At 37.9% G+C, this 13,619-nt stretch overlaps 1 protein-coding gene across 1 annotated transcript; it reads right to left on the reverse strand.

Moving 5' to 3' along the window:
* Window positions 1–682: 682 nt before the first annotated feature.
* On the reverse strand, window positions 683–2,497 carry wu:fd46g04 (endonuclease domain-containing 1 protein). Its single transcript, XM_007231250.4, has 2 exons — window positions 2,169–2,497; window positions 683–1,332 (listed from the first exon to the last, which is right to left on the reverse strand). The coding sequence occupies exons 1-2, from the start codon at window positions 2,472–2,474 to the stop codon at window positions 826–828; spliced, it is 813 nt and encodes a 270-aa protein (XP_007231312.2). The 5' UTR covers window positions 2,475–2,497; the 3' UTR covers window positions 683–825.
* Window positions 2,498–13,619: the final 11,122 nt, after the last annotated feature.

The following is a 13,619-nucleotide window of genomic DNA, read 5'->3' on the forward strand; positions in this document are numbered from 1 at the left end:
TGGACAGTGTGCCAAGTCCTGCTGGAAAATAAAATCTGCATCTCAATAAAGGTCGTCAGCAGAGCACTGACTTTAGACTTGATAAAACACAGTGGATCAACACCAGCAGATGTTGAAACATGACTCTCCAAACCATCACTGATTGGTGGAAACTTCACACTAGACCTCAAGCAGTTTGGACTGTGTGTCTCTCCACTTTTCCTCCAGACTCTATTCCTTAATTTACAAATGAAATGTAAAATTTACTGATGATCAGCAGGGGCGTTGCCTGGCCTGGGCTTTCGGGGCATTAGCCCCGAATATTTTTCCAGTAGCCCCGAATCGTTTAGTTCATCTCAGCTGTATTATTAATGAGGAGAAAGGCCACTGGCCATGTGTGAATGGAAAATCTCTTAACGCCAATCACGGAGCGGGTTCAAGGATAAAGTTCTGCCTTTCAGGAGAAACAGCCAATCAGATCGCTGGTTTTGCGGGGTGGGCTAGTAGGGAAAGCCAGAATTTAGTACTATACTAAGTTTAAATGAGTTCCTTAACCCTGGTCTCTGCCCTAAATTGTATGTTTTCCACCAGATCCAACTGATCAGCATTATAAGTGTAAAACATTATATGTCAGGATACTTGTTGTAATATACACACATATATATATATATATATATATATATATATATATATATATATATATATATATATATATATATATATATATATATATATTACAATGAGTATCCGGATCTTTCCATACCCAGGCAACTCCCCTGATGATCACTGATGGTTTGGAGAGACAGGTCATCTAATCCTGAAGGAGCTTTAGCATTAGCTTTAGCATTAGCATGTGCCCTGGAAGATGCTGAAGTCTGAGCTGTACATGTCACTCAGGATGGATTCTAGCTGCTTCACGCTGACCTCCTGCACACGGCCGTTGTTGTCGGGGCCGATGTAGCCAGCAGATTGCGGCGCACTGCCTCCTCCGAAACAGCAGTAGGCGCTCCAGTAATACTGAGCCACCCTCACACCGTCCCCGATCTGCTGATTTCCAGGAACGACGCCGGTTACGATGTAGGATTCATCACACTGGTTCTGCAGCAGAGTCGCCACGTTGTTTTCGTAGCTTTTCCACTGGCCGCGGTTAAAGGAGGAGTCCTGGGGGGCGGCGTTGGTCAGGGTGGAGGTGGCCAGCATGGTGTTGACGGTGTGGGTGTGGTAGACGGGGAAGAGGTGGCCTTTGTCGTAGCCGGAACCTTCGTAGTCTTTGTTCAGAGCCTGACGCAGACCTCGGTTTGCGGTCGGGATCTTGTTTAGGCCGCCCATGCACTCCGATGTTCCACCGTCCAGCTGCAGAAACCAACCATAAATAAAAAAAAAATTACCCATAAAGTTCTCAAGGTTTTAGAACAACCATGTTTAAAATATAGTGGATTTAAAGGAGAACTGTGGTTAAAAATGGACTTTCGGTGTAGTAAAACATGATAAAAAGCGCTTACCTTCAATGAAAAGCTCACCTCTGTTCTCCCACAGCTTTCTGAAATCCGTAATTTTAACAGTTTGTCTAAACACCCTTCAGACTGCTTGACACATTGGTGATAAATCACTTTTTACACCGTTATCCAGCTCAAAGTATCTCCACACCTTCTTGCTAGAATCCAGCGAGCCCTGACATTTAAAACTAGGCATTACTAACTTAAAAAAAGTGCACAAGAAGCTCCGAGCACCGCCATTACTGTACTGATAATGACATAAACATGTATTTACATAGACTCTGCATGTGTATACACATGAGGCAGGCTATGCGGAGTCTATGTATATATATGTCGATGTTATTATCAGTACAGTGATGGCGGCTCTCAGAGCTGAAGCTAGCCTTATGGGATGTAAACAGTGGTTTTTAAAAAGCTTCTTCCGCACTTTTTAAGTCATTTATGCTTTGATTTAAATGTCAGCTCTCCAGATTCTAGCAAGGAGGTGTGGAGCTACTTTGAGCCTGAATAATGGTGGAAAAGGAGATTTATCACCCAGTCTGAAGGGTGTTTGGACGAGCTGTCAAAATTTCTGGATCTCTGAACACAACACAAAAGGCAGATTATACTGATATTGATCCTGCTGTTCAAGGTTGCATTCCAAAGGCGTCAAGAGCTGATTGGACGGCTGTGAAGGTTGATACCTGCTCTTACCTGTGGCTCCACATACCAGCGGTCGTCCCTCTCCACCTCCGCCCGGCGGAACTCGTAGGCCGAGTAGACGGGAATCTTGTTCCTGGTGTCGTACAGCGTAGCGTAGAAATATTCCGGCCTCTCGTTCTGATCCAGGAGACACTGGCAGATCTGCTCATAGCGATTACTGTCCCCGGGGTCCTTCAGGATCGTTGGAGGAGCTCCTCCAGCAAAGAACTGCGGACAATACCTGAAGGAGGAGACCTCAGCCAGCGAGACAGCCGGGAGCAGGAGGAGGACGAGGAGAACAGCAGGGTTATGAGACATTGTGCTGAAAAACCAAACTAAAGAGTACCAGGAACTTGCAATCCAAGCTTCTTAAATACTCCAGACACACACACACACACACACACAGGTGTGCATACACATGAGAACGGAAAGCTATTTTTATCAGTCACGTTATTTATTGACCACCACGGCAATGAGTCCGCAGGTCTGTATGAGAAAAAGTGCAGCTTGTTAATGGAGATACTGTATCTTTCATCCAGCTTCATCCAAATACAGCCAGTTTAATTCCATCTACTCTTTATGTATTATATAGTCTTTCATTTGAATGTAGATTCGGTTTAGCATGACCTACGGTGTCCCCCAGGGCTCAATTTTAGGGCATCTAAAAATGTACTGATCACTCACTTTTTAAGAAACACACGGGTGCATCTCAATTTGTTTAAAAATAGAATATCGTTAAAAAGTCAGCACCCCCTCTTATAAGCGCACACCCACGTCTTCTTGGCTTAAACTTTTTAGAAAATTAGAAATTGGAAATACCCAAGATGCTGTTCTAAGCTATGCTGACTTGTAAGAAATAAGAAACTAAGGAAAAAAACCTCACCTGGGACTGTTGCAGGACTGTTGTGCACCTATTGGCATCTATATAATAAATAAGTTTCACATTTTACACTGAATTACTGAAAATAAACTAACTTTTTAATGATATTCTAATTTTTTGCCCCCTTGTGTCTGCGTGGCCCTTCTACTGATTTTTGAAGGGTGTAGTAATGAGTCTATTAGCAAAGGCATAGGGGAGTGCTTGCAGAAGGGGAACCCACTGTATTAACTGCACGCCACTGCTTTTGAGTGCCCATCTATGTATGTTTACCCATCTCCTTCCCTTGCAATAGATACAGTAGATACAAGTACTGTATTTATCCCAAATTCCAAATAAAAATATTGTCATTTAGAGCATTTATTTGCAGAAAATGAAAGCTTTGAGACCTCAAATAATGCAAAGAAAACAAGTTCATATTCATAAAGTTTTAATAGTTCAGAAATAATCAATATTTGGTGGAATAATCCTGGTGGTTTTTAATCACAGTTTTCATTCATCTTGGCATCATATTCTCCTCCACCAGTCTTACACACTGCTTTTGGATAACTTTGTCTGCACTCCTGGTGCAAAAAATTCAAGCAGTTCAGCTTGATCTGATGGCTTGTGATCATCCAATGCCTATTGATTATATTCCAGAGGTTTTCAATTTCGTGAAATCAAAGAAAGTGCTCTCTTACTTTTTTTCCAGAGCTGTATATCTTACATTTCTATCTGCATTATTCTTGGAATTTTATAAAAATATTAAACTTATTTCTACCTTACTGAAAGTGGGTAGATATTTTATAACAAAAACTGAATGTAGTGCTGATCTATACTGAGTTTGGCCACAGGGGGGCAGCACTGTAATTGATCTGCTCTTTTAAACAGAGGTCACTGGAAGCACATGCAGCATCTCAGGTGGAGGTGAGTAGATTTAAAAGTCTGAAGAAAATAGATTCTCAGCTTTACTTAGGCAGGATTCTGATGCAGGATATCAGTCAGTTGTGTCTGAATTGGAGTTTAGTAATCTAGTCTTCTGTTTTACTGGGCTAAATGCTAATTGCTAACAACAACAACAAAGCTAAATACTGGTATCTAGCAGTGATCTGTCTATTCTAGGGGTTCAGTCATGTGATGTTTATGTTGTTTTTCCATTTTTGGGGTCTAATTTTTGGCTTTGCTGCTCTGTGTTGATTGTTATTGGTGAAAGATGGCTAAATTAGCTGTGTTGGCCTGTCCTGATAAGAGTTTTTTTTGCACAGTATATATAATTCCAGAAATAATTGCAGTAAATGATATTATCAAATCGATTGACCTTCCTGAAAATGTTTGAGACTCATAAAATAATTCAGGATCAATATATAATATCTATATAAATATCATGATTTTATTAATAATGCAGCAGCAGTATTTAAGAGGGAGTGTGTTTGCTAAAACCTTTCACATATTGCATTATATTTATTTTATATTCTATTTATTTCCTAATTGTTATAGTGTACAGTTGGAGCTCAGTCTCATAACTATACATTAAAAACTATATTAGATCAGCCTGAACTTTCCTGCCTGTATAATATAGCCTAATACACTGAATCCGCATATATTCTTTTGTATGTGTAGAAATAATAATAATAATTATTATTATTATAATTTTGTAATAGTAGGAGTAGTAGGAATGTCTGTGTGGGATTTCCTTAAACACAAGACTTGTAATGTAAATTAATTAATAACTGATAGGGTTTAGTTAACACACATACAGTCATGCTGCATCAGTAAAAGCTTTAATTTCTTTATTCATGACTGGATTAATTGATAATTTGGCCACAGTACAAGGGATGCGTTCTGTAGCAGGGTGCCGAATTTGACACAACAAGGTCTGTCACAATAATTACATTATCGACTTAAAGTACAAAAAATTTACATGACCTCAATCATTTTTGATAATCGTGACATTGTCTATTGTGTTCATTTGTATGTTTGTTCACATATATAACAGTGAACAGTATTTTGGCTACATGACCAATCAGTGATTCAATAACTTTAACTCCATATAAACAGTGTGGACTGTAGGTGAAGAAATAAATATGTATTTTCCAAAATATGATTATTTAAAATGTTGTATTAAAAAAAGAGTATAATTGCTTTGTTATGCTATACTATTATCATTTTGTAATTGGAATTTAAATTGTTTTAAAATGACAATAATATTGTTTATCGCAATAATTTCTGGGATAATATATCATCCATAACAAAATTATTGTGACCGGCCTAGACACAACAGCTGTTTTAAACTCAAAGTCAGTGACAAGAGCGAGAAATAGCAATAATGACAGTATGTTGCAATAAAAACAACTATAATATTAATATAATAATCTTCACAAAAATGCTCAGTCTCAGTCTTTAAATCCAGACTAAAACAGTTTAGTTTAGCTTTTGGTAATTAATGTTTTTCCCTGGTAATTAATGGACATAGGGAATTGGACATAGGGTCTTGTTATGTTAGCATCTAATCTAAAATTAATAAATATAATATAATATAATATAAAATTATTTTGGCTTTCTAACATAGACTATAGGTCTTGCCTAAAGCTCAGCTCCTCATCTGCTGGTGTTGATCCACTGTGTTTTTTTCTATCAAGTCTATCAAGTCAGTGCAGTTTTGTTTTTCCACAAAATCTTACAGCACTTCATGAAAGTTGTCAGCATGGAGAAGCATGGAGATGTGGATTTCATTTTCCAGTAGGACTTGGCACACTGCCAAAAGTACCAATTGGTCTTAGTTATAATATTCAAATTTTCTAAGAAACTGATACATGTTTAATAGATCACTCTGTGTGTAATAAATGTATATAAAATGTACTATCAGTTCATTCAGTAGTGAGAAATTGTATAAGATACATGTGAGCCTTGGTTCCTCCCAAGGTTTCTTCCTCCTCCAGGTGATTCTCTGATTTTCTGTCCTGCTAACACATTTCTGTAAAGCTGCTTTGCATCAACATCAGTTTTGATTTGTTTTAATAGATTAGCGGCATTGCTAACATATTAGCAACCAGTCCAGCGTTAGAGAAATTACACATGAAACTTTCAAATTGCATATCAGCTTTATATTAAAGCTACTTTAGGTCTGTTTATCTCCTTAGCTTAGCTAACAAGTTAGTGCCCATTCCATCAGTAGGGAACTCTACTTATCAAAAGGGCTAGACATCTTTTTATTTATTTGCTCATAGTTCAGCACTGGGGGCCTTTTTATTCAGATACAAAGGCCCTTATCAATATACCGCCATCTAATTGAGTCAATGGCTCCTATAGAAAATAGTGCAGAAACGCTTAGAATTAAAGTGTATTATATTAGCCTAAATTAAAAATAACATCTTTTTCCTCTGTAGACCTGAAGAGTCACATTTGGGAGACTCTCTGATCTTGTAGCTGATTTCAGTTTCTTCACTCTTTAAAGTGTTGACTGTGTGTTTGAACTGGATTTGAAGGAAAGCACTAGTGTTCTCGGTTGTGGTGAGGTCTGGAAAAAAGGCTGATTTTTAAGTTGTATCCACCATGAACCAGAAAACTAGAGTGGAAGAATAAGTATAAACACTGACGCTCTGGAAAACTTTTAACATTTTTGTAAAAGATTTTACCTCTAAAAAAAAAAAGTTTTTGTTTTGTCTCTTTCTTTGAGTGTAGCTTTGATCAGTTGGATTCCTGAGAGAAAAACCTTCTTGCGCAGGTACAATGTTCTCTCGTTCTTCACCAGCATCAGTCTGGGAAGCTTCCTGTTCATCCATACTGGATCATCACACACTTCCACAGTGCTGATGCTCCTCTGCTCACACAGACTGGAGACTGAGAGTCAGTGGGGTAAATCTGGGTAAAAGAGTGCTGAACTCCAGCTCTTTTATACTCCAGGACTGAGCTTCACACTGATGCTAACAGAGTCAGGTGATCATGAGGGCGGAGTCTAACCTACCATAGATGAGATGATTGGGTGATACTATAGATATACCCAGTATGAGACTTTGGAGCTCTCTTATAATTGATGTATCAGGTATGTGCTTTTAGCTGCAGCTAAAAGTCTGAGAGTTCAAGTTAAAATGTATGAATGGAGATAAACAGACTCCCAGTTAAGAACCTCATAAAGTGGAACTTAAATGTGGGTAGCCCAGTCTGTGTAGTTCCAAACTGTCAGCAAGTAGAAACTTTGGATCACTTTTTAGTTTATTGTCAAAGATCGAAAGAAGTGTGGAGGAAGATAAATCAAATTAATCCTAAAATTACTCTTAATCTAAAAAAAAATATTAAATACGGAATTTTTACAGAAAACCTCTCAGACTCGATGTGCTATCAGTATGGATAATTGTAATACTTCCAGTTCTAACTATCTGTGTATAAACAAGTTATAACTGAACAAAAAAAAAGAAGGACAAAAATTGAATTTTTTAACACTTTGGGGAAAAAAAGATAATTTCTTAAATTTTGTATTTTGTTATGGATAGATTTGCATAAGTGATTTATTGATGTGGTTTATTCATTATATTAATATAACTCATATAGAAATTCAGTAACATTTATTTAAACAAATGTAGATCAAAAACACTCTATTTTACACCATAAACCCACTAACTGAGTGGTACCTCTCAGATAATGTGCCCTTTATTCTCCAGCTGCAGTCTGGAAAATGTGGGTTTAAATATTCTCCACAGTTCTGATGCCCCCGGTAGATCAGCGTGGAGAACGTGGGCAGACAGGGACATTCAGGTTCTGAAAAAGATCAGCTCCCAAACTCATACAGGGCAAATCATCTCCTCACACTCTTAAACTCCAGCACTGATCTTCACACTGATGGTAAATGATGAGTCTGCTGCTTAAAAAAAGGGTGGAGTCTAATCTACTATAATTGAGTAGATAATGGTCAAAAACAGTAGCTATAACTGCAGAGATATGTTAGTTTTTAAGTTTTTAAACCATGAAAATACCTTATAAAACACTTTAAAACGAAATGCCCCTAATAGAATTGAGTAGTTCCATCACTTTTGTTTGGGTCTGAAGTCTATAGTCTACAAGTTTTTCACCCACCCATAAAAACAGTGAATGAAGAGACTATCACATTCTACATCAAATCCCAAAGCCTTTAACACACCTATTCAGCCTTACAGCATTAGTTTCTACATTGATGGCAACAACTGTATTTGTTCTCTGCAGGCTCCACCCCCAAACATGTTAAAGCTATTGAAGCTTCAATTGGTACTGAGGTCCAGCATAGAGGTGCATCTACCAGTGAGATCCATAATCTCAACATCTGCTGCGTTTGGGGTTTTTGAGGGGAACCTCAAGATCCGGATCAGGATTAGAACCAACAACCTCCTGATCTTGAAGGCATGGCATTTACCTACCCCAGTTATTTTACCCTCTTCATCAGGTTTAACTCTCCAGCCGTTGCCCAACATTCATCACAACTAAGATCTTGATTAGGGATTGAACCTATTTCTTTCTCTTAGAAAAATCGCTGTATATCCAGATATGTTTTAGATATTATCTTTTTGTCATAATGTAAATCTGACACTTGTTCTTTACATTTTATCATTGTATTATGACTAGATGAATAAATCCTGGAATAACTGATCTCTGAAGGGCTTTGCTTTTATTCACATTCATCTGTAGAAACCAGCCAGTAAAACATGGAGAACACAGTATAAACCAGTATAAAAGGTTGCTGTAATACTCAGTTTGGCCACAAGAGCACAAAACTTCCAAGGACCCATGGAACCACCATTCACTCAAACAGTCGCACCTAAAGTGCACAAATGGTGAATGGTGTTCCCTTGGGACTTGGAAGTTTTGCGCACTTGTGACCAAACTGAGTATTACAGCAAATCTGTCCACAGGAGGGCATTACTATTATTTACCACTTAAACAGAGCTGCTGTAATACTCAGTTTATCCACAGGAGGGCATCACTATTATTTGCACTTTAAACAGAAGTAGTGATTCCCTCCTGTGGATAAACTGAGTATTACAGCAGCTCTGTTTAAAGTGCAATAATAGTGATGCCCTCCTGTGGATAAACTCAGTATTACAGCATCTCTGTTTTGAGTATTAGCACGATATTAGAGCTGTAGATCCAGGCTATGTGCTGTAATGTGGATTATACTGTATTATAAAGTATGACTGAAAGAGAATATTGTGGGTAAATATCTCAGAGTAACTACAGCTATGCTACAATGCTGCTAGCTTGGCAATCTAGATTAGCAACTTTAGAAAATTTCTTAAACTAACTGGCATTTTTGTGGCATTTTTAGATTCTATCCAGTTTGATTATCCAGCCATCAATGCTAAAATCTGAAAATTGTGAAGTTAAACTGACATGTGACTGTTTTGAGGACCACAGTTGATCAGCCATTGAAGAAGAAAAGTCATTTCATTAATGAAGATCATGATGAACATAGAATGGATATAGCAGTCCACACAGACTGTTCAGTGTGTAACCAAAAGATAAAGTGTATCCATATACGTTTCAGGACCATATACATTTTCTTCTGCTTCTGTCCTCTGGGATGAGTTGAGTGTGCAGAGGGGAACAGAGCTGCTGCAATGCTGAGTCTGACCACCGGGGGCAGCAGCTCTATTTACCCCCTAAACAGAATACAGAAACAGGAAGTCAAGTGGGAGCAGGAAGTGGTGCGAGGGCAGGTAAGGTGGTACCTGTTGGGGGTAAATGGTGGTGTTTTTGTTTGTAAACAGTTTGTATTTATGATTTAATGTACTGTTACTGTTGGGGCTCTGATTAAAGCGGGTGCTGGAGTTTGTGATCTGTTGCTGATCAGATTTATCAGTCTGATCAATACTCTGATAGTGGATTGATTGAAGGCTTTTTGGAGAATATTATGTTCTGTATTATTACTCTGTAAATTACTAATGAATTATTAAATTCTGCTGATTGTTCAGGGTCTGCCAGGAAAATGTTTACTATATTGTTTACCACAACTGCTTTGACCAGTCTTACCATTTACCAGTGTTTAATTCCCCCTGTTAGCATGTTAGCATTATCTCAAGTTAGCACTGTTAGCATTGACCCAAGTTAGCATTGTAGGCATTGTTTAAAGTTAACATTCTTAGTATTATCCCAGGAGAACAATGATAGCAGTACTATTTGGGAATTGCAAATGAAATTTCTCTGTTGGAACTTGGAGATTTTGACATCTGTGTTCAAATGGAACGCAGCATAGTGTTTACCTTCTCAACATTTACAGATTTTTACCATTTCTTTAACAAATTTCTTTTATGTGCACATCATCTAGTCATGTGTGCACATCGCAGTAGCCATTTCCCATTTATTTTATACAAAACAGCTAATTATTTTATACAGCTGTCTGCTGTTTCTCAAATGTTCAATTGCTTTTGTCCTCTAGATCACAAAATAATATATGTTACTCTGCTGAACTGAGCTGCACACCAGAACAGCCAGCCATTAGTTCACTGCTTAAGTGCTTTCATTCAAATGATTTAAACTGGTTTTCAGAGTCTGTCATGCAGATTTTATACATTTCTATTAGACTTTTTCTTCTGAATTGACAATTAACTTCTCATGACTTTTCCTAAAGATAGAAAGTTTTTGATCATGTTGCAGATGAAATAAAGACCACATGTTATCAATCATACACTGGCAGAGGCTGGTCAAAGGTTACAGCTGATTGTTAAAATGTTTCATAGAGAGAACAGGTGTGTAGAAGCATCTGATGTGTATAACTGTATAACTGTATCTTGTCCAGAATAGTAATGCATGTAATTCATACAAGTCATGTTTTATATTCTGGACTTTAACAGAATGAAACTGGAATGGAGTAAAAAATATACCTGAATGAGTACAAAGTACTGACAGTCTCTTCTGTCTGTTCTATGGTACAACAACGTCGCCTGTAATGTGTAATTATGCACTACTGAAACTGATTTATGATTCACAGGAAAAAGTGCAGCATTTTTAAATCATTTTTATTCTTAAGAAATTGAGAAAATTCTCACAGAGTAAACTGATACAGGACAACATGACTAATCGTTTTACTGTCTTGTTCATAATCAATGACATAAGAATCCGTCGTTCTGATGACTCTGACCAGTTAATTGACTTGAATAAGCACATTTTGGGTATGAATAAATAATTTTGTGTGTTTTGAGTGAGGTACGAGCATTAGCTGCTCATCCATTATGTGGTGCTGTTTGCACAAACTGTATTGAGAAATGTTCACACTGTAGTTCAGCTATCAGTCTGATTTAATAAATGCATAAACGTGACTGAGATAATCTGTAATATAATAAACATGTATATAATATAAAAATATATATTTTTAGCAAGTATATTTCCCCCAACAAAAATGGGTAACATAACAAATTGGTGAGAAAAAAGGCTTTTTCTAGAAATGATATTCCCTACTATAAATTAATTTACTCAGATTTTATAAATAAATTCAAAGAACAAAACATGAATTGTATCTTTGACTCAAATAAAGATATATTTTCTGGAAAGAAAAAAATCCAATAAAGTAGAATTAAAATAAAATCCACCAGGCAAGTTGCTATAGTGTTTGTCCAATCATGTCCTCTCAAATGGGACAGGCTCCGCCCATGATTACTGTGCACATGCTACCATCAGTGTGAGTCTTACTGCTGGAGTATAAAAGGCAGAGAATCGGTGGGCTTGTATGCATTTGGGTCTCCCTTTGGGAGAACCCAAATGTACCCATTGCTCTCAAGCTGCACCAAGCTCTTGAGTTTGGGGGTTAGTATGTGGGAGTAACGGTGGTGGTCCTTCTTGGGGGATCTGGATGATCGGCGGTTCATCCAGGTTCACTGGGAAGAATCATCTAGAAGGCTATTCCGCTCATGTACAAAAAGAAAAAAGTGTTTACAAATGTATAAGAGAAAACACCCTAGTGATATCATGTCTTGCCTACATTCTTCTTTAACGTTCTACCTTTCTTGTAAACCTTTCGAAGAGGTTTAGAATTTTACACGCCTGGATTGGCTTGGAGATTACCTCATCAATGAACCTCTAGCTCCCCAGACTTCCGTCTGGGACAGTTGGAGGTCCACCAAGGGCCACCATCAGCCTTACAAACTGACTCCAACATGCACTATGTAGGATCGGCTTGCAACCAGGCTAAATTTGGGCTCTTCCATTTGGAGAGCCCAAATTTATTAAGGGCTGCAGCTTCATTGGCTCTTATATTCAGCACCGAGCTTCACACTGATGGTAACCTCTGCAAAGTGGTCACAGAGGCGGAGTCTGAAATAGCAGAGACATTATGATTGGACCAACACTACAGAAATTAGCATAGTGGATCAAGCAAACTTAAACATCTATAACTGAATCATTTAACAAATATACATTCAGCTTTATATAGAGAGAAAAACTTTACATGTTTAAGATCTGATTTTTAGAGACTCTGGAATGGAGAGTTCTGAATTCTACTTACGTGCTTTTCTCTTTACTCCTCCAATCTCAAGTCTCAAGTACAACTCTGTGTTAAACAGACCGGCACTCCAGAACTGATCTTCACACTGATGGTAGCTCCTCCCACTTGATCATGAAGTTAAAAGAGATTAAACTCACACCAACAAGTAACCTTTCAAACACTTCTTTTTTTTAAACAGTTTTTGTTTTAAGAAAAATGCAGCCTAAAACAAAACGACATCAACTCCATAAAAAAGACGTCTCTCTGAGCTTTTAGATGGTTTTAACTCTATTCTTCACATCTATGGTACTAACTGCTCACTCCAAGCTCTGCCCACAAACAGGTACCTAAAGAAAGAGTGTACATACAGCTCTTTTAGACTTTATTTCACACTACCTATATCTGATTAGCTAATTGCTTAGTGAATATGTAAATGAGAGGAATGTGGGCGTGTCAGATAAAGTAGTTGAGTGAATAGTACAGTTTCAGGTTTGATACTGGACCTCCTGCTCTCCCTCTTGTTTCCTCCACATGAGTATCGGCCAGCTAGCAATGCTAAAAGATCTGAAACTGGAAATCACTCATTTTAGTCTAGCGTTTAGACAGTCTAAATAAAACTGATCACTGCACTACTGCTCACTACTGGTGATTAAGGAGGCTTTCTGAAGGTTTGAAACACTCTGGTGAAAAGGTCTTGGGTTTTGACAGTGTTGGGTTTGGGGGTTGTGGGTTTGCCTTCCAAAAATATAGGGGGTAGGTGAATTTACTGTGATAAGTTGCTCTCTAGGTGTGAGAGTGTGAGTTAATGATTTTAAGTGGTGCCCAGCCCAGCAGAAACTAGTAGCCAGTGGAGCTCATTGAGCAGTATGGTGACATGGGCCTGTTTTGGTTGGTTGAAGACCAGCTGAAGTGATTTTATAACAGACCACAAGACCTGTTAGTAAGACATTCAACTAGTAGAAGTGTGAGATCCCCATGTTTGAGAGTATAGATGGGAGTGTGTGGATAATATCTTAAATGTGAAGAATAGCACTAAAACCATCCAAAGTCTCGTGGGACAACGAGTATGTATCTTTTACAAGCCGCTCATTTTTGTTAGTGACTGAAACCTCCTAAATGAAGAAAAACTTTAAAATGACTTAGTTATCCTTAAAAAGGTTAGTTA

This window comes from Astyanax mexicanus, chromosome 25 (genome assembly GCF_023375975.1).
Source record: "Astyanax mexicanus isolate ESR-SI-001 chromosome 25, AstMex3_surface, whole genome shotgun sequence".
In the NCBI taxonomy this organism is placed as follows: domain Eukaryota; kingdom Metazoa; phylum Chordata; class Actinopteri; order Characiformes; family Acestrorhamphidae; genus Astyanax; species Astyanax mexicanus.